General features: G+C 53.1%; 3 protein-coding genes across 11 annotated transcripts in view; 2 read left to right on the top strand and 1 right to left on the bottom strand.

Moving 5' to 3' along the window:
• LOC131665158 (sensory neuron membrane protein 1-like) overlaps nucleotides 1-1,976 on the top strand; it is a 13,334-nt gene extending 11,358 nt beyond the window's left edge. Inside the window, exon 9 of the mRNA XM_058936848.1 lies at nucleotides 1,869-1,976. The gene's annotated coding sequence lies outside the window, so the exon portion shown is untranslated. The remainder of the gene's footprint in view (nucleotides 1-1,868) is intronic.
• The window catches only part of LOC131665154 (G-protein coupled receptor moody), a 25,460-nt gene extending 8,077 nt beyond the window's left edge, over nucleotides 1-17,383 (bottom strand). For 2 of the 6 annotated variants that reach the window (XM_058936834.1, XM_058936837.1), the window contains exons 1-3: nucleotides 16,661-17,383; nucleotides 16,379-16,586; nucleotides 1,940-2,152 (exon numbers count right to left, since the gene is read on the bottom strand). In XM_058936834.1, coding sequence (XP_058792817.1) covers nucleotides 1,940-2,152 — 213 coding nt within the window. In that variant the 5' untranslated portion in view covers nucleotides 16,379-16,586; nucleotides 16,661-17,383. Of the gene's footprint in view, nucleotides 1-1,939; nucleotides 2,153-5,826; nucleotides 6,230-16,378; nucleotides 16,587-16,644 lie in introns of those variants that run through there. The other 4 variants (XM_058936835.1, XM_058936838.1, XM_058936836.1 and 1 more) reach the window with 4 other exon arrangements.
• Nucleotides 9,978-17,515, top strand: LOC131665161 (G-protein coupled receptor moody). Of its 4 annotated transcripts, none has more exons than XR_009302004.1 (10): nucleotides 9,978-10,241; nucleotides 13,643-13,695; nucleotides 14,146-14,286; nucleotides 14,365-14,535; nucleotides 14,692-14,819; nucleotides 14,886-15,039; nucleotides 15,214-15,416; nucleotides 16,023-16,208; nucleotides 16,681-16,758; nucleotides 17,377-17,514. XR_009302004.1 is itself a non-coding variant. In XM_058936851.1 (9 exons), exons 2-9 carry the CDS (start codon nucleotides 13,643-13,645, stop codon nucleotides 17,466-17,468), a joined length of 1,128 nt encoding a protein of 375 aa, XP_058792834.1. In that variant the 5' UTR covers nucleotides 9,978-10,241; the 3' UTR covers nucleotides 17,469-17,515. The 4 variants fall into 4 exon arrangements, 2 of the variants coding, with proteins under 2 accessions (XP_058792834.1, XP_058792835.1); XR_009302003.1 differs by having other exon boundaries at nucleotides 16,023-16,280; nucleotides 17,377-17,428; XM_058936851.1 differs by lacking the exon at nucleotides 16,681-16,758 and having other exon boundaries at nucleotides 17,377-17,515.

The raw sequence follows: 17,515 nt of genomic DNA, 5'->3' as shown, positions 1-17,515 counted from the left end.
GCATTCACTGAAAATCCAAGCCTAGTTGCAATCCATTTGTTCCTCGAAAGGCTTGTTCGACGGCTTCGTCAAGACTAAGTGATTAAAGTTGAGCGCTCGGGCTCCGCTGGGCCATTGCTAGATTTTTGCAATCGCTAAATTATTTTTAATACGGGCTAATTCGTGGCGAGCGGACATGGCAATGAAAATAACGCGCTTGCGGCCTCGAGGCCGAAGAGGGAAAAAAGAAGGAGATCGATAAGAAGAAAATGTTTGTCCGAGGGAGAGGCGAACGGCGGCTCGAGCGCGGAGCAAGCGAATTGCGGCGTGTGCAGGCCGTCGCGCAAACAGGTCATAAATTCGTCGCGGGAGACAACGAGTGCGTATGGCTCGATCAACAGAGCTCGCGGCAGGGCTGCACGCGAAAATTGCAGCGGCTAATTGCGGTGGGCAGCTACAAGAGTGCGTTTAATTAAGGGTAGCTAATCGGCTCTCTCTCTCTCTCTCTCTCTCTCTCTCACTCTCTCGGTCCGCCGCGCCCCCGTGCGCCTGCATTAAAGCTGTCAACAAGGAGTGCGCCGCTAGCTGCCCCGCCCTCCACGCCCCAGTTAATTAGCCGCTGCCTCGCTCTTCCCCGCGCTCGTTATTATTAATCTGCCTCTTCTGTCGCGCATCGTCCGCGGGACGATGCTCCGCTCGTCCGGCTGCGCCCTCGCGACTTGTACGTCGACGAACGAGGAGCCACCGCGATCGGCCTCGTTCGTCGTGCACACCGAGATTGCGCGCCGCGGCAATTAAGCCCTCACGAGATGGGCAATATGCCGATCCGATGATTTACGCCCTCGAGATAAGCGCGACGCGACGCCCGCGGGTGGACTTTCGAGTGAATCTATCCCTCGCTCGCCGCGCGACCTCATTTGCGTTTAGTGTCGCGACCCTCTCCCGCCGCGTACTTCTTCTTCTTCTTCTTCTTTTTTGCCCCCTCCCAGCTGACTCCCAGCGAAAAACGGCAATTGTTTTTGACGCGCCTCGCGCGTTATTCATCAGCTTTATCACCGCCCTCGTTTCACTCTCCAACTCTCTCATTTTAACGCCTAGATTACGGCTTTTCAAGTGGGCAGCGCGTCAGCATGGACACTGATCTTTTTTTCGACTCGTCAAATAACTAACGGTCTCGCATAAAAAACTAAATCACGCTTATACCCAGCACCGCTTAGAGGGGACACGACAACGACATGTTACTCCTTGGTTATGACAAGTTGTAATCTTAATGATCGATCTTTATGTGATCATTTCGGGGAGCAGCGATGAATTTGTTTTTTATACGATCGCAGCCACATACTGCGCTCTATCCGTGAGAGATTATTACTCTTCATCGAACTTCGCATCTGGGCAGAGGTACGTCCAAATTGATTATTCACGAACGATCTGGAGGACGGCTGGACGAAATACACGACATAGTTCTCTATATTGAAATAAGTGGAGCATCTGTAGCAAACTGTCGGACCAGACTCGACCCACTGCGGGAAACGAAGGAGGATGAAACTCGGCTGCTTAAAAAATTCTCCGCGCGAGCGAGAGACACGGTGGGCAGAATATACGTACATTGAGCGGCGCGCGTGGCGAGCCATGGAACATAATAAAGCTGGATATCAGACGTCAGAGCGCGCGGCATCAATTATTTTTTTCTCTTTGGGATCTTTAGACCAAACAAACATCGCGAGGCAAGCGTGGCCCAACTCGAAATTTTATATATATATGTAAATCTGTATTCTTGGCTCGAGAGTAGAGAGAGAGAGAGAGAGAGAGAGAGAAGCAAGCTGGCTCGCGCGTACGCGCATAAGCGACGAGGAAAGCGAAGCAGATATCGAGCAATTATTTTTCTACAGGGACTCTTTTTCCTGATGGCGGTGCTGCAGCCAGGCGCAATCGAAAGACGAGGCGAGACTCGCGAACTTGCCTTCTTGGAGCGGAACAAAGCAGCGACGGTGATGAGGTTGCCGGGTATGCCGATGAGCATGAACAGCAGGCAGCAGCCGGCGGCGAAGTAGAGCAGCCAGTATGGGTAGCCGGCGAACAGACTGGCCGAGGCCGGGTCCTCGATCACCTCCTGGATCTTGTACTCGCTCGCGTTCAAGGCGCTTGCGTTGCTCCCCATCCAGTACTCTAGCATCTGCCAACAACAATCACAAACGCCACTTAGACTCGCTTGCTCGCTTCACCAACAATGCTTGCTCCGTTCGCTCAACAAATCTGTATTCCTACTATTTTGCTGTTGGATGTGCCATTAGATTTGCGCTTTCCTTGCACATTTATCTGAGCTTTCTAGCACAGAGCCTTCAATGGAATTATCGGGAAAGCATTGCACCTTTAATCTCGAACTTGTCTCAATAATCGTGAAATTTTTACGAATCGATCTGAATCTCGGTCTAGAAGCTCTTTCGAACATATCCATTTCTTGCGTTGAACAAAATAAAGCTTGACATCGAAAAAGTAATTTGTTGAAGCTACTACTAGACCAATGGAAATAAAGTATTATTATTAGAAAACGTTGATCTTCTTAATGCCCCGCTGGTCTTAAAAATATAAAGAAGTTGAATCCACGCATTGATTATTATGGATACCGAGTAGCTAATAGCCGTAAGAGAAGTCGAAAAGTAGTACAGGCTACGCGAGAGGAAAGAGAAAATTAAATCGCGGTCGAACGAGGGACGCAATATCGCGAGGCAAGTGCAAATGGAAACTCAAGACTGGATCAGAATCCAATTTTAAAACTAATTCTTGAAACAAGCCGGGCAGGAAGGAAAGACAACATCGCCAGACAGCACGTTTCGCCGATGGAAGTCCTCGCGTTTGCGCCGGCGATGAGAAAAAGGACAAGTTAATTCACGACACGAGAACTGCTTCCTCGGCCCCATCTGGCCGGCTGAAAAAAGTGCTTTGTCCGCGCGCTTGGTCGCGAGTGGAAAGGACAAAGCTCGCGCCGGCAGCAGCGGAAAAACCGAGAGGAAGAAGGAGAAATAAGGGGGAAGCCTGCGCGTGCTGCGCCGATAATGCCGACGAACGCAGCTTCCGTATTGGGTCGCGACACCGATGCCCCCGGCGCCTTTGTCGAGCGAGACTGCCATGGGCGCGATTGGTCCCCGAGTCGACGAGCCGACGAACCCCAACCCCCATACCCACGCGCCCTCCACGATAAACGGCTTCGAATTACGAGGGTCAAGCGAGCTTGCGCTGCCGGCTTTATTAAATAACGAAAAAAAGCGCTATCTTTGCATACGGATCTCCGCGTTATGAACCCCCCTCGTGGCGCTTGTATTTACGAGTTTGCGGACGGCGGTGATAAACTCGCGCGCGTATACGGCTCTCTCCTTTTCCTTTTTATTTTCTCCTAGTGGGACTTCCGGCAAAGAGGCGCTCGAAAACTAGCGCCGAGCGTAATTATGCGCCAGAGAGATCGTGCCGAGGCGTCGCTCTTGATCGATCACTCGCCGGAACGCGGATGACGCTTCGACTATATTCAGTCCTAATGGTATCGAAAGTAATCGAGGGGCTGGCAAAAAATGAATCCGGACCGAGGGAGAAGTGGTCATAGGGCGTCGTTATAAATTGGGCACGAGAGGCGGTAAAGAAAGCTCAGTCGCGATGATCCGAGGGCGAGTCGCGGACGTCCCGTTAACGACCTGCCGGCACGGAGCGCCTGGTCTGGCGTCGACGTTGCTTGCCTTATAGCCTCGGGGCCCTCTGCCCTCTGCCCTCTGCGCCTGCGAGGGCTTTTGTCTCGCGCGTCGCGATGGAGAGCATCCTCGGTGCGCGCGACTTTAAGAATCGATTTGGCTCGCGTTCGCGCGAATGTCACTTTACGAGCACACGTAACTCGGTGTATTATCGGCTTCGGGATTATCACAATGGCCACTTTATCGATTTGCTTTGTATTTTTTATTTCCCGTTCACGCGCAGCCACGCGACCAGTCTTTCTCTTACTTTCTCTGCCCCTGAACGGCTCTTTAACTATCGTATTCCACGTGCTCGTTGCACAGTTGAGCTCGCGAGCGAGCTTGCGGACTAATCGTCGCTGCAGCTTTGTTTTCCAGCGGCAGCAACGAGACGACAACAGTCGTTATTAATTGCAAAAGTTGCCGTCGAGCGGTCGATTAGAAACTCGGGCTGTCTCGAACGACAAACGGTCATTCACTGCGAGAGCTCTCCTTATTTTTCAAAAGTCACAAGCAGGCATCGATCACGAGTAAGTGTCGTGCTTTCCTGTTCGGAGGGCTCGCAGCGGCGATCGCGTGCACGCGACACTGTCTCGAAAAATAAAGTTTTAACGCGATTCTCACCGGAACTCCACTCGTGTTACGGCCGCTCTTTTATTTTTTTTTTTTGCCTCCTTCTGTTTGTTTGCCTCGGCGCTCGTCGAATAAAAATGACTCTTCGCTCGCGCTCCCTCGCAGCGGAATTTAGACATGTGCGTGCACACGAGCGGCTGCGCACAACCGTTGCCTACGGAATACCATACTCCGTGGCCGGCCAAAAGTGCCCACTGATTCCGAGGACAGCTGCTAGAGACAAATGCTGGCAAGGTGAATACGTGGGATCACATTGTCATGGATGTAGAGGGAAGCTTGTTATCCGTTTTCTCCGATTGCCAAAATATAAATGGTCGCGTGTATTCTGCACGTTTGTTCGCATTAATAACGACTAAGAGAGTTTGACGTATGACGTATCGAGAAACGTGGTTGGCTGACGGGTTACCTATATTAGCCGCCGCCGCCTCGGAAATACGCGCACGCTCTCTCTCTCTCTCTCTCTCTCTCTTTCGCACACACGCGCACACGAGCGCGCGCTCTAAGATAAAAAGTTAGAGAGCATAGATTCGTTTTTCGTGACGCCCGCTAGCTGCTTCCACCCGTACGACTGCGCGCGCCAAACATCTCTTTCTCTCTTCCTTCCCTCTTCCGTTCTTTCTCTCTCGGCCTCTATTTTCGCGGGAGTAACAAACTTTTTCACTCCCAAAGCTCTCGCGTGGCTTTGATGCTCGCTACCTCGCCTTCGGAATCGTTCGATACGCCTGTAATCGAAAAACATCGGGCAGTAATGGATTTTCGCGATTCGAGGGTACATACGCGCTTGCAATTTTCGCGTCGCCCGCCTTGCGTCGTCGCTCCAATATTTATTGGACATATTTTCGTAGAGGCGATTGATGGTCCCGGCAGCTTTTGCGCCCACGTAATGTGCCTTTTTTCCCCCTTTCTCTATCGGCTTGTTGTTGTGTCAGCGAACGATAATGTCGCTGTGGCGCGAATTATTGTTTTTCTTTCTCGTCCCCGTCGTTCGCGTGCTGCGTCGACGCTTGTTACAACTTGCTACATGTCCAATCGCAGCTTTACTCCCAATGTTTATTGCGGGGATCGTTGCGCTTGCAGATTTTGCAGACCGAAGAAACCCGCGTTCAACGTGTAGTTACGCAAGAAACTTGTAAACAGTCATACCGAAAACAGCGTTGCTAAATATAGAGAGCGACAATGCGGTTCGGAGCAAGCTAATTTATGCCAGATATCTCGATCTGACGAGATCGTTCGCAAGCTATATGAATTTTCATGATAACCACGCGGTAGAGAACAATTGCAGTTTTATTCAAGAGTTGCAAAGTACACTATTATTCCCCTCGCGTAAAACGTAATCTATCATCCGAATGATCTCGCTCGGGAAAAGAAAAAATCGTGGTACACATTTGTTAGAACTCGGCCTACCTTCGTAAATCACGTTATCGTCAGATCTTCGAGTGTATGAAAAAATTATCGTTACTTATAATTCAATGAAAGTACGTCTGAAAACAAGCCATACCTTAAGATCAACGGAAGAGTTTTCAGACGGGACAACCCTTAGCGCCAAAGTCGTGGGATGATCCGTCGCGGAGTCTGACTCGTGGCGCAGGCTGGTAAGAAGCGCGACTCGACAATTTTTCGCATCCTCGGCGCGACGCAATCATATTCAACAAACAGGCGATCGCGAACTTGCTCGGAAGCCCTTCACCCGCTCGTCGACTTGTTCTCCCAGCTGGGCAGGCGGATTTCTCGCGCGTCCGTCGCTTCTGTCCCTTCGACTTCGGCCCATCGATAAGAGCTTTTTACGACGCAAGCACAACGAAGTGCGCGCAAAAGCGGCCTCGTCCCTTTATTCGGCTGCTGGACGTGTACGTCGATCACGTGTTAAGCGCGCGGCACGGAGAGAAGCCGACGTCCTTGCTCGCGGCAGCCACGGCGATAGACTGGCGTCGCGAGGCGCCGCGGCGCTGCTCTGGACCGGAAGCTCGCGCCTGCGCCCCGTCGGGACGTCTCGCGCTCGGCTTTCCCGTCTTCCTCTCCCGCGTGCGGCTGGACGTTTGATTGGCCAAACGGACGGCTGCCACGCTCGAACGGCAACGTCCTCCTCGATGGACATTTTTCGCGCAAGGCTGCTCGGCCGATGCTCAACAGGTTCGCGACGCCTGCGTATCGGTGAACCGCTCTTGCGCGCCGGCAACAGCCAAAGTGCGTGCGCAGGAGCTTTCGCCTCGAGACGTGCTTGGGTGGCCGAGGTCTGCGGTCCACTGACACTCGCTATTCGTTTCTGTGCGATCGCGCTCCTCTTCCCCCTCGTATTGAATTTTCTCTTGGGGTGAATTGATAAGATACCGTGACAGGGCACATTTTTGCCGAATGAGCTTGGCGGCAGCGAGGGGAGACGCTTGTAGAGACGTCGACCGACTGCTTGTATATTTTTCCCATTGCAAGATGCTCACCAAATCTTTCGCCTTCGCTGAGGACTACTTTCGTGAATTAAGACGTGCCGTGCTCGTGCTATGAGAGTACATTGTACGGGCACGAGAAAATGGCGTTTGTCTGAGCAAACTTTTAGTTTCAGCAAATTGCTTCGTGCCGCTGCTGCTCCGCGCGCTCTCCGGAATATCTTCACACTCGATTCGTACAGTCTTAGAGTGCATTATGGAAAGTTTATATTACGTGGCGCCGAATCCCTACGGAAAATGAAATTGATCTTATATTTGCAATCGCAATAGGGATTCAGGCAGATCAAGTATAAGAATTTTTACAATCGAATAATGAACAAGAGTTTCCCATTCGAAAATAATAAGCTTCAGGGAGTTTTCGTTGAAAGCTTGGTATAATAAACGCACAAAACAGACATGACTTCAATTTGGAAAAGGTGGATCACTTTAATATCATGTACACTTGATAAGGCTAAATTCATAGGAGATAAATGGAACTTTCCACACGTGTAAAGGTTTGTTCCTACTGTAAATTATTGATTTTGGTGCTGCTTCAATATCAAACAAGTCTAATGACTACAGCATTGTCACGTCAACTGATTACGAGAAAAATGTTTCCTATGCATCAGCAAAATGGCATTTACCAAGAATCAAGCAATTTGCCGGTGCGCCTCTCGCCACAATAAAGTCCGTCGATTCCGCAGGACGCGATTGGCTCGACGCAGTTCAAGAGGAAAAGTATAGAAAGCCCTTCGCAGATATATAAATCGTCGACACAGTCATCCGTGGAAAAGCGGCTCATCGATCAAACGAAACCACGGTCGCGCCTTTTATTTGAACGTAAGCAGTCTGCGGAAAATCCCGGCTCCGCTTATCATAAAAGCGCACACGCGCGAGTTTCCTCGTTGCCAGCGAAAATACTCGCGTGTACGTATGTCGAGGCAATCTTCGCTCGCATGTGCCGGAGTCTCGCGTTTCGCGCGACCGCTTCAAAATCAACGCTCCCGCGCGAAAAGCTCGCCGCGGCGCCCATCGTCGCGCGGAAACTTTTATGAGCTCTTTGTGTGTTTCGCTTGACGATTCCGTTTGCGTGCGCGGGACGCCCCGCCACGCCTCTCCCGCTCGCGGCGCGTACTTTGCTGCTGCCGGAGCGCTCAGGAATGTCCTGCGCGCAGGATTTTCGATTCTTTTTTCTCTTCGCCGAAGCGCTGCGACGTTTCCGCTGGCTCCTAACTTTTGAATGAGCAACTACCTCTCGTTCTTGAGAACGAGAAACGTATTGTTCTAGTTGGATAAAATCCATTCGTCTCACCAAGTGATTGTGCAAAATCATTTTTGCACGCGTGCAAACAACACGATGAACGTATCGGACGCGTTAAACGGTTAACAAGAGTCTTTCAATGCTGTAAATTCTCGTCGGCGCTCTGTAAGAGCGTTGTCTCCAAATTGTGAAAAAGCTTCGAAACGACCGTTAAGTCTTCCACGATTTTTCAGGCGCGAACAACCCTGTGCCTGCATTCACAGCGTCGCGTCCGTTAATTGTCCAAGCAGCCCTTGCGCGTGCCACCGCATCTACGTCGGAGACAGAGAGAGAGAGAGAGAGAGAGAGAGAGAGAGCGAGCACGCGAGCCAGAGCCGCCGTATAAATTGGTCGCTCGTACAAATGAGCAATGAATATTCATCGCGGAGAGGCGAGCCGTACAGAGAGCACATTTGGGCGAGCAAGCGCATCGCGGGACGCGCTCGCAGCAGCCCTGATGAAAGCGGTCTTATCGAACGGGCGAGCGAGCGAGGGCTGCTCGCGAACCGGAGCCCGCGATCGTATGCAAAGGTCGGCGCGCTGCGCAGAAATAACGAGCGCGTGACGTAGAGGCCACGCACGGAGAAAGAGAGCGAGAAGCCCTTACATCCTCTTTAAGAGTAATTGCATTTCGCTGGGCTGTCGGGTAAAAGAGAAGCCGGGGCTGATGGCGCGGAAGGAGAGCAGGCCCCGCGCGCGCTCCGCGTAATATTTGGGCGGGCGGAGAGGGGCGAGCGCGTTATTGCCCGAGCCGGAGGGCCGCCACAGCCTTAATCGACGCGTGGCCCCCGGCTCTTTTGTCTTGCGCGGACCGAGCCCACCCGCGAGCTCAATTGCCTAAGCCTACATTAGCCGATCGGTTTTTTCATTGCCTCGGCCGCGCGCTCGCTCCCGCCGGTTTCCTGTTGCTCGGGGCTCCAATTTTTATCGCGCCGCGCGCCAATGTTTCGCGTCGAGTTTCAACCAACGGCGCGGCGTGGACGCGTCACCACTGCAATACTGCTCGGCATCCGCGCGGATCGAGCCATGAAACGAAACGGATGGCGTCACCGTCGATAACGTCGCGCCTCCAGCTGCTGGCCGATCGCCGGATGAAATCGACTCGGGATTGGCGAACGGCGTCGGAGCGTTGGAATCACTCCAGCTCGTTGCGCGCGCGCGCCACGGCGACAGAGATACCTGTGCCGCGCGCCGACTGATTCATCCGCTGAATCAGCGCGCCGCGCACCTTGCGTGCATGACGAATCGCGTTCGTACGTCGCGACGCGCGCCGATAATCGACGTTCGCTCTCGACCGGTTCACGCGACTCGGCGGCGCAGCGAGATTGCGTCACGAGAGGCGCCTCTTTCGCTCTCTCACGATAATCGAGTTTCGCAACTGTCGCGCCCGCGCCGAGGGCCGGATAACGAACGCAGCTGCGGCGGCTCGACGCGCCCAGCCCGACGCGAAAATGCAGTGGCGGCACGCGCGTGGGAGGCGGAAAAGCGACGCGGCCGAGCGACTTTCGCCTCGGCCAGCGCGCGCCCACTTTGCATAGGCGAGCCGCGCCGGCAGGACAGGCCGATCGCGCAAGCGGCGCGCACGTGCGTCGCGTCCACTCGAGTCGCGTAGCGCTATGTTAAGATGTACCTATGTGTGAGCTGCAGTCGAGGCCGTTCGATTCGGGCACTCGGCGAAAGCGAGCCGTCAGCTCGCGGGCGCACAATGGTGCGTCGCGCGCCGGCGAAAGCCATTCCCATCAGGTGCCTGCGACGTTGGCTCTGGCTGCCGACGAGGTGCGCACGGCGGAGCGCGCTCCCGGCATTGTGCGTGCGCGCGCGTAACTGAACTAGCGCTCTAAGTGCGCGCGGGCGGGAGAGAGGCGCGGGCAAGAGCGAGCAAGTGCAGGTAGCGCGAAGCGCACGCCGCGAGAGCAGAAGGTCGCCGCGGCCGCTGCCGCCGCTGCTGCTGCTGCTGCTGCTGCTGCTGCTGGCCCCCACTGCGAGAGCTCGAAGCGGGGAGTCGAGTCCCCGGCGGTTTTGACAGGCAGTCCGGTGCCGCGCGCGACACTGTCGACACTCGGCCGCTCGCTCGCTCGCTCGGCCGCTCGCTCCGTGTTATCGCCTCGCCGTGGTGTCAGTGATGAGGGTGCCCGTGGGCTCCCAGTGTCCTCGCAGCCAGCATTGAATTTCGCACGCTCGCCCACGCACCAGGTTGGTATGCGCTTCCACCCTCGCTCGCCGATTCGATTCTCCACCCGGGCACGAGACGGACGAGTGAGAAAACGCGCGACATTGTCCTCGCTTTCGGTCGAGGTCGTTATCCGGCAGCTGCCGTCGAAAAGCTGCGCGGCCGCGCCGATCGGACTCGACTGCAGCGCGCGCGACCGGGGAGGCGCAGAGGGCAGATGTCAGCGCCAGCCGCCTTATCTCGGGAAAAAAATGTCCCGACGGCTCTTCTGTTCTCGCTCGGTTGCCGGGGCCCACTCGATCGCTCGCCCCTCCGGCCGCCGGAGAGATAAAGTAACAGCGAGCAGTTGGCGCGTGCGCTGCCTTTTGAAATCGGCGTGCACGCGCTACCTGCCTCACGGACGGCTTTCTAATAGTCCGAGATTTTCCGTCCCACGCGCGCGAGGCTGCGGCGCCGAACAACAGGTCGCACCGAGTATCGATAGCGCGGGCTATTTATGGACGCGCATTAATCTGCTCCGTGCGGCGGGCCCCGTTAAAACTCGGGCGATAACTCGATCGCGCGACGAGCGCACGGAACAACGGAGCGGTTCGCTAACGGATTTACGCGGGCGGTGGGCGTCCTCTGTTTCTCCGGCGCTGCCTAGCGGGGACGATCCGAAAGGAATATGTCGCCGGATATTCCCGCCGTTGTTCTCGGCATCGAGTCTCCCGCGCCGCTTTCTCCCGTTGACTCAGCGTTCGCCACTCGCGCTCTCGCGATCGGCGTGACGTCAGCGTGGAATCGCGAGAGAATCCGTGCGCGCCCGAAATTACGACGAGCATTCTCCTGGCAACGCGAGTAAATTTATTTCGAAGGTTGTCCGACGCGCAGGTGATAAGCCGCGCGTACGTTACGGGAACGCTTCCGCGCTGAGTCATCGGGGCAAAGAGCATTCATCGATTATCGGGTGAAATCTCGTTGCGCGACAACGCTCCTCGCTTCCGCGACGCCTCTCTTTATAATTGGCCGGCGCGTCACTTTCGTCGAAAGCGCGGGAGCGCGTTCAATTTTTCCCAGTTAAGCCCAATCGAGGCTAATACGACTGGCAGCAACGGTGGCACCCCTATGAGGGTCCTCGCTTGCACGTGTGAGGAAAAGGACGCTCTTCGATCTGTGGCTTCCGCTCGGCTCTCCGTGTACTCGTGCACATGCTACAGGCGGAATTTCTGTTATTCGAAAACGACACTTCCACGGCCCGCGCGCACTTTACTTTTTCCGTGTACTTTTCGTAAAATGCCGGAAAGAAACGTTGCGCAGTCGATATTCTAAAAATAAGCACGCTACAATGCAACGCCCAGCATCGATTTGAATGCTCAAACTATAGCGGGTCAATAGATGAAACCGCGAGTTCGGTACACTGCGAATCCAATAGGAAACCGACTGTTGAATTTTCTAATGATTCAACCGATTGAATCGGTCTACGTACGCGTAACACAATAAAATGCTGATACTTGCGGGGTTTTCTTTGTATTTGGAGAGCAGTGTTAATCATGAAATCCGATAAATTTCCAAGCACAATATTGTCTAATCGTTAGGTATTCGTTTCTTGTTTCTTTTAACACTGCGAGTCGACATTAAGTGATTTATAATAGATTTCCTAGCGGATCATTACGGAACCGAAATCGAGCGTAGTTGTTAGCAAGCTCATTAAAAACAATTTAAAGGGACGGAGCGATGTGCACAACGATTAATGTTCTTTGCGTTGAGTCTGAATCATGCGAGAGAGAGAAAGCGAGCGTTGATGCCTCGTATGCGTGACTAAATGAGCGAGGCTTCTCGGAACAATTTCCCCACGGACGAGCGAAACTTTTATTGATAAGTCAGACGGCCAATTTATTCGCGCGCGTCGTCTGACTCTCTCGCTCTCTCGTTCCTCGCGGCAATTAAACCGCGGATCGATTCGCGAACGCAGCTTCTCGCTGCCGTCATCTTCTCGCGGTAACGACCGAACCCGCGGCCGATTATCTCGCGGACGCGCGCCTCGCCGCGATTCGGTTAATCGTTACGTGTTCGGGCTGTTAATCGGATAAATTGAAGAAGCGCCGCGATAAGCGCGAAGCTATTAATTTGATTGCCGGCGAGCGCGAGGGAGCTCGTATTCAATAACGACGATAGCCGCGTTAATCAATTAGACGTCGCTCGCGCGGCGTTGATCGACGGACATTTTCAATTTTGAGGCCGCTGCCTTTATCTTACGGTTCGTAGCTGCTGCCCTGATAATCTCGTGTTTACGAGCGCTCCTACTCGCTTTCGCCGAGCGATGTTTTATATTCGCATTCGAATCGCCGACGGAATATGCGACGGGCTCTTTCAAACTAGTTTTAATCTCGGGCTCGATGCCGCGACCGTCGCAACTGGTTTGGTCCTCGTGTTCCATCTTTTGCTCGACGAAAATTATAAAGCGGCAGGCGGCGGCAGGCGGCGGCAGGCGGCGGCAGGCGTCGGCAGGCAGCGGCTCCTCGGAAAACGCGCGATTGAATTGCAGATTGAAAATTGCAGCGAGGCCAAGGAAGTTGCGCGCGCGAAACGGCTCGCGAACTTACGCAAGATCGCGCATAATTAACCTCCTTTATACAGCGTCGGACTTGCGCAACACATTGGGGTTCCTGCGATTGAATACCCACGCAAAGATCAAAGCTGCATGTTCCATTGAGCGCTCGCGGCTGGCCAAATCGATCGCGAATAGGTTTCGCACTCGGCCTCGCGACGCCTCGCTACTGCGGCAATTCAAAAGCGAAGTCGCCAATTGAATGGACTCGCTCGACGTGGTCGTGCGTGGCACAAAAGGCGAATCTTGCCCGGAGGAAGCGCGCTCGACGCTTTTTTTCTCTCTCAACGAGTCTAATTACACCGGCAATTTAATTGATTATCTTCTTATTAGGGGTAATTATTTTATTAGCCCGCGCCAAAGAAACTCGAAGTGGCTGCTCTGTTTCTCGCGCGACGTCACCGCCGGCGAAATATTCGAGCGAGAAGGCCCCCAAGATTGCGATTAAGGGATCGCTGTCGCAATTAGAGCTTTCCTGCGTTTTAAAGGACTCGCAATTGCGCGCGTTGTCGCCTTATCCGGCACGAGGAGCAGCACTGCCATTCATCGAATTGACCGTATCTATAAACGCGACGAATAGCGTAGGCATACCGAGAGCGTGGCGAGAGAGCTGATAAGAGTTAATAATCGGTCAAAGAGCCAACGAGTGATACGACAATGCTCGTCTTGGTCACTGCCAGGAGCACAATTGAGGTAGCCGAGTGGATGTACGGCATGCGAGCCTCCGTCCTAGAGAGAAACAAAGCAATTTGCGAGGCGTACGCGCGTGCAATCGTCGCTTCTGCCGCCGCTTGCTGCATTATATTGGCTAACCTCGTCTCGATCTCGTTTCAGATGGCGATAATGGACACCTACAACGCCACGTACTCTATCGACCAGGAGTCCAGGTTCGTTTGCTCTCTTCTTCGCGCAGGCTCGCGGACAAGTGCCCCGGCGTTTCGCAGAGCTCGCGGCAAATGCACCATTGTGACGATTGTGTTGTCGCGCGCCTCGTTGCATACGTATTAAACAACGGAGTTGCCAAGTTTGGTCACTTTGCGGGAAGGGAGTGTGATTCGCCATTTTTTCCGTGGCTCGCGTCGAGAGCGATAGAGAAAAAAGCTCGCGGTTTTGAGCGCTTGAACTAGACTCGATTGTCAAATGCCCTGTTCCCCGCACTCGATTGCGGGGGGGACAGGGCGAATCGCTTCCTAGTGCACTTCAGTCCGCGCGAGGCTCGGCCCATCGTGAATTTCGGTCAATGGGTCAATGGGCAGCCGCTCGCTCGGAATCGCAGCCAATTGCGTCGCGAGCGGCAATGTATCTCGCGACGACCACGCACTCGCATGTGTTCGCAGGTTCTCCAGGCCGCTCAGGAATTTCGCGGCGACCGTCTCCATACTCATCATGATCACCGGTCTCCTGGGCAATCTGCTCACCATCATCGCTCTCCTGAAGTACCCCAAAGTTCGCAATGTCGCCGCCGCTTTCATCATAAGGTAGGCCCGAGGCTGCGGCTAAGAGAGGCGAGAACGAGCACGAATAAGTCAATTGGAATCGAATTCGTTTCGTTTCAGTCTGTGCGCGGCCGACTTCATTTTTTGCCTGCTGGTGCTGCCCTTCGACTCGATAAGATTTATCGACGCGAGCTGGGCGAACGTGCGCTTTCTGTGCGTGCTCGTGCCTTTCCTCAGATATGGAAACGTCGGAGTGAGTTTGCTCTCCGTCGGCGTCATAACGATAAACAGGTAATAAATAACGCGTCACCTCGTTGCTACCTACCCGAGAGACAGAGAACGCGTAAAAAACACGACGTATATTTGGCGTTCGTCGGCCTTCCTTCGACGCGTCCTACGGCCTCCCAACGGATAATCAAACTTGAGTGTGCGTCTGCTCTCGATCAGGTACATCATGATCGCCCACCATGGACTCTACGGCCGGGTCTACAAGAAGCAGTGGATCGCGCTGATGATATTTTTCTGCTGGGCGTTCTCCTACGGAATGCAGATACCCGCGTTGGTCGGCTCTTGGGGTAAGCGAACTTGCGAGTGAAATTGGCCTCGACACTTCGCGATAACGTATACGCTTGTGTGCGCAGGTAGTTTCGCCTATGACTCAAACCTGGAAACCTGTTCGATCGTGCGAGATGCGAACGGCCGCTCGCCCAAAACTTTCCTGTTTATCATGGGCTTCGTCATCCCGTGCATCGTCATCGTCGCCTGCTACAGCAAAATCTTCTGGGTCGTACACAAGTGAGTTATGATGACGACGCGTTTTCTCGATTAACGCGAGAGAAATGAGGCAGCGCCGCTGCCGAGTTCCTCGCCGCGGCCTGAATAATTAACGACAGCTCAGCACCGCGGGGAATCCCCGTGCGGATAATGGTCTTTCAATGTCCGGAATTTCGCTCCCTCGTGTGTGCGCAGATCCGAGTCGAGAATGCGGAAGCACACCGCGCCACCGGCGATCAAGTCGCCCCACAGCCCCGGACGCGACACCCGCGAGATCAAGCAGAGGCGCAGCGAGTGGAGGATCACCAAGATGGTGCTTGCCATTTTCCTGGGCTTCGTCGCTTGCTATCTGCCCATCACCATCGTCAAGGTCGCCGACGCGGAAGTCCGCTTTCCCGGTGAGTAGTGAGTTGCTGCTTCTCGGTTTGCGTTCTTCGCGCACGGCCTCTCCCGTGCGAGTGTGTCGGCATTTGCATTTGCCGAGCGTTCTCTCGCGACGGAGACGCGCGCGTCTTTGGCACACGCGGCAAAGCGGCTGCGTTGGCGGAGAATGTTTAATTACTTCGCATCGGCGCTAATCGAGCGACGTAAGAAGGATGAACCTTGAATATCGCGGACGCGCTTCGCTTCTTTTTTTAGACTCTTCGCTGATGAGTCGACGCGAGTCTAGATTCCCCTCTCTCTCTCTCTCTCTCTCTTTCGCTAACAACACAGCGCGCAACGCCACGCGTTCGTTCCGCCAGCGCGCGTAACAATTGAACGACTGCGGGCTCATTGCGCAGAGCGGATTTTCTTCAACGGAGCGAGCTGAGCCGAAAAACCAGGTCACGTTTGCTCGCGAGACACGGAGGAAATGAAGAAAATAATTGTTCCGTGGGAACGGCCGCGCTGATAAGAGGGCGGAAGGGGGGTCAAGGGCTCGAGAGTCTTTGCGTCGGCTGAGGACACAAGTAAGAGGAAAAAAGTGGGAGTAGGAGAATGAGCGGTCGAACTTATGATTTCAGCGTTCCACGTCTTGGGCTACCTCTTGCTGTACTTCGCCTCGTGCGTCAATCCAATAATCTACGTGATAATGAATAAGCAGTACAGACAGGCGTACGCAGGGGTGATAAGCTGCTCGAGGATAAGGGCGACGCTTACGCCACACGGCAGCAGTGCCCCGGGCCAGCAGCACAACTTCGGCCATCAAGGTAACGACCAGCAGCTCGTTACGGTCACCAAACTCTGACAAACCCCCTCGCAACTCTACTTTGCTCGCATTTGTAAGTCTGTGAAAAGACCTACTAGAAAAAAATCCAACGCGAACAAAACCACAGCCGTCTGATCAGATGCATCCGTCCGTCGTCCCGTCCCTTCTCACCTTCTTAGCTCCTGGGTTTCGCGCAAATTGGAGAATCAAGCTGCCTCCTCTTCTTTGTTCGTTCTCTCCATCTCAGTGGTCGTTTGACTCTTCAATTTGCTTGGCGATTAAGTGTGTGATTAACGACTCACACGACGCGGCGTTGCGCCAAAGTCTTGGTTGTTTTTTGTCTCTCGGTATCTCGCTTCTCTCGAAAATTGCAGTTGTCCTGTAACATTTCCCCGGTGATTAATCGAGGTTCTGGTGATTCGAAGAAGCATACCTACGCTCGAGACTATTTACTTTCACGGATTTTTTTCCAGGATTGGCCGAACCCAGCTAAACGTTGCACACACACACACACAATACGATTTTCTACGTACTAACGCAGTTACCGAGAGGCGAGTAGCACATATCAGAAGAACCAAATTATTAGCGTGACGTTTGGTGAACTGCTTGCGATTAACAACATTAACGTACGAAGCTTTTTCTTAATCCTCGCAGTCCTCATAATTCGGTAATACTGTTGCTCCCCTGATTAACACTGTACCTGCTAATTACAAGAGTCCATATAACTAATGGATTAACTCATTTCAGTATTTACTCACAATTAGTCTATAAGATACATCTGGGAATAGTGTAACAGTGTGACGCATGAGATCAGTAATCAATCGTTCAGAAAAATATTGTAGTTTTCCGTAGCAAAACATTTCTTCTAATTACTAATCATGCTCGCGATAATCAATGACATTTGGTTCAATCAGTGCCGGATAATTTTCAATTTTAGACTGGCATTTTATTTTTCAAAGACTCAAAATATCGTAGACAATAAGAATTGTTTCCAACAGCAGAAATCAGTAAACAACATTAAAACAGAAAAAATCGAATTTACAGACAAAAGTATTTTTTGTACAAGGATATTTCTTACAATTAACTAATAAAACCGTTTTCAGCTTATTAATCATTTGGAACTATCTAACATTGTAAAGTTGGGTAACTTAGCTCGTCTTGCATTTTAGATTATTCCAAAGACTACAGCAAGACGATGGTCTCGACCGTATCGATCGCCATGAACTCTGTGAGAGATACTCATCGAGATGACGAGCTGTGAACGGAGGTGAACAAGAGCCATAACGCAAGAAAAAGAGAGAACAATGG

The sequence above is a fragment of the Phymastichus coffea genome, unplaced genomic scaffold, assembly GCF_024137745.1.
Source record: "Phymastichus coffea isolate CEN01 unplaced genomic scaffold, Cenicafe_Pcof_1.1 PCOF00047, whole genome shotgun sequence".
NCBI classification, from domain to species: domain Eukaryota; kingdom Metazoa; phylum Arthropoda; class Insecta; order Hymenoptera; family Eulophidae; genus Phymastichus; species Phymastichus coffea.
Note: the sequence above shows the minus strand (reverse complement) of the source record. Positions and strands in the feature narration are given on the sequence as shown.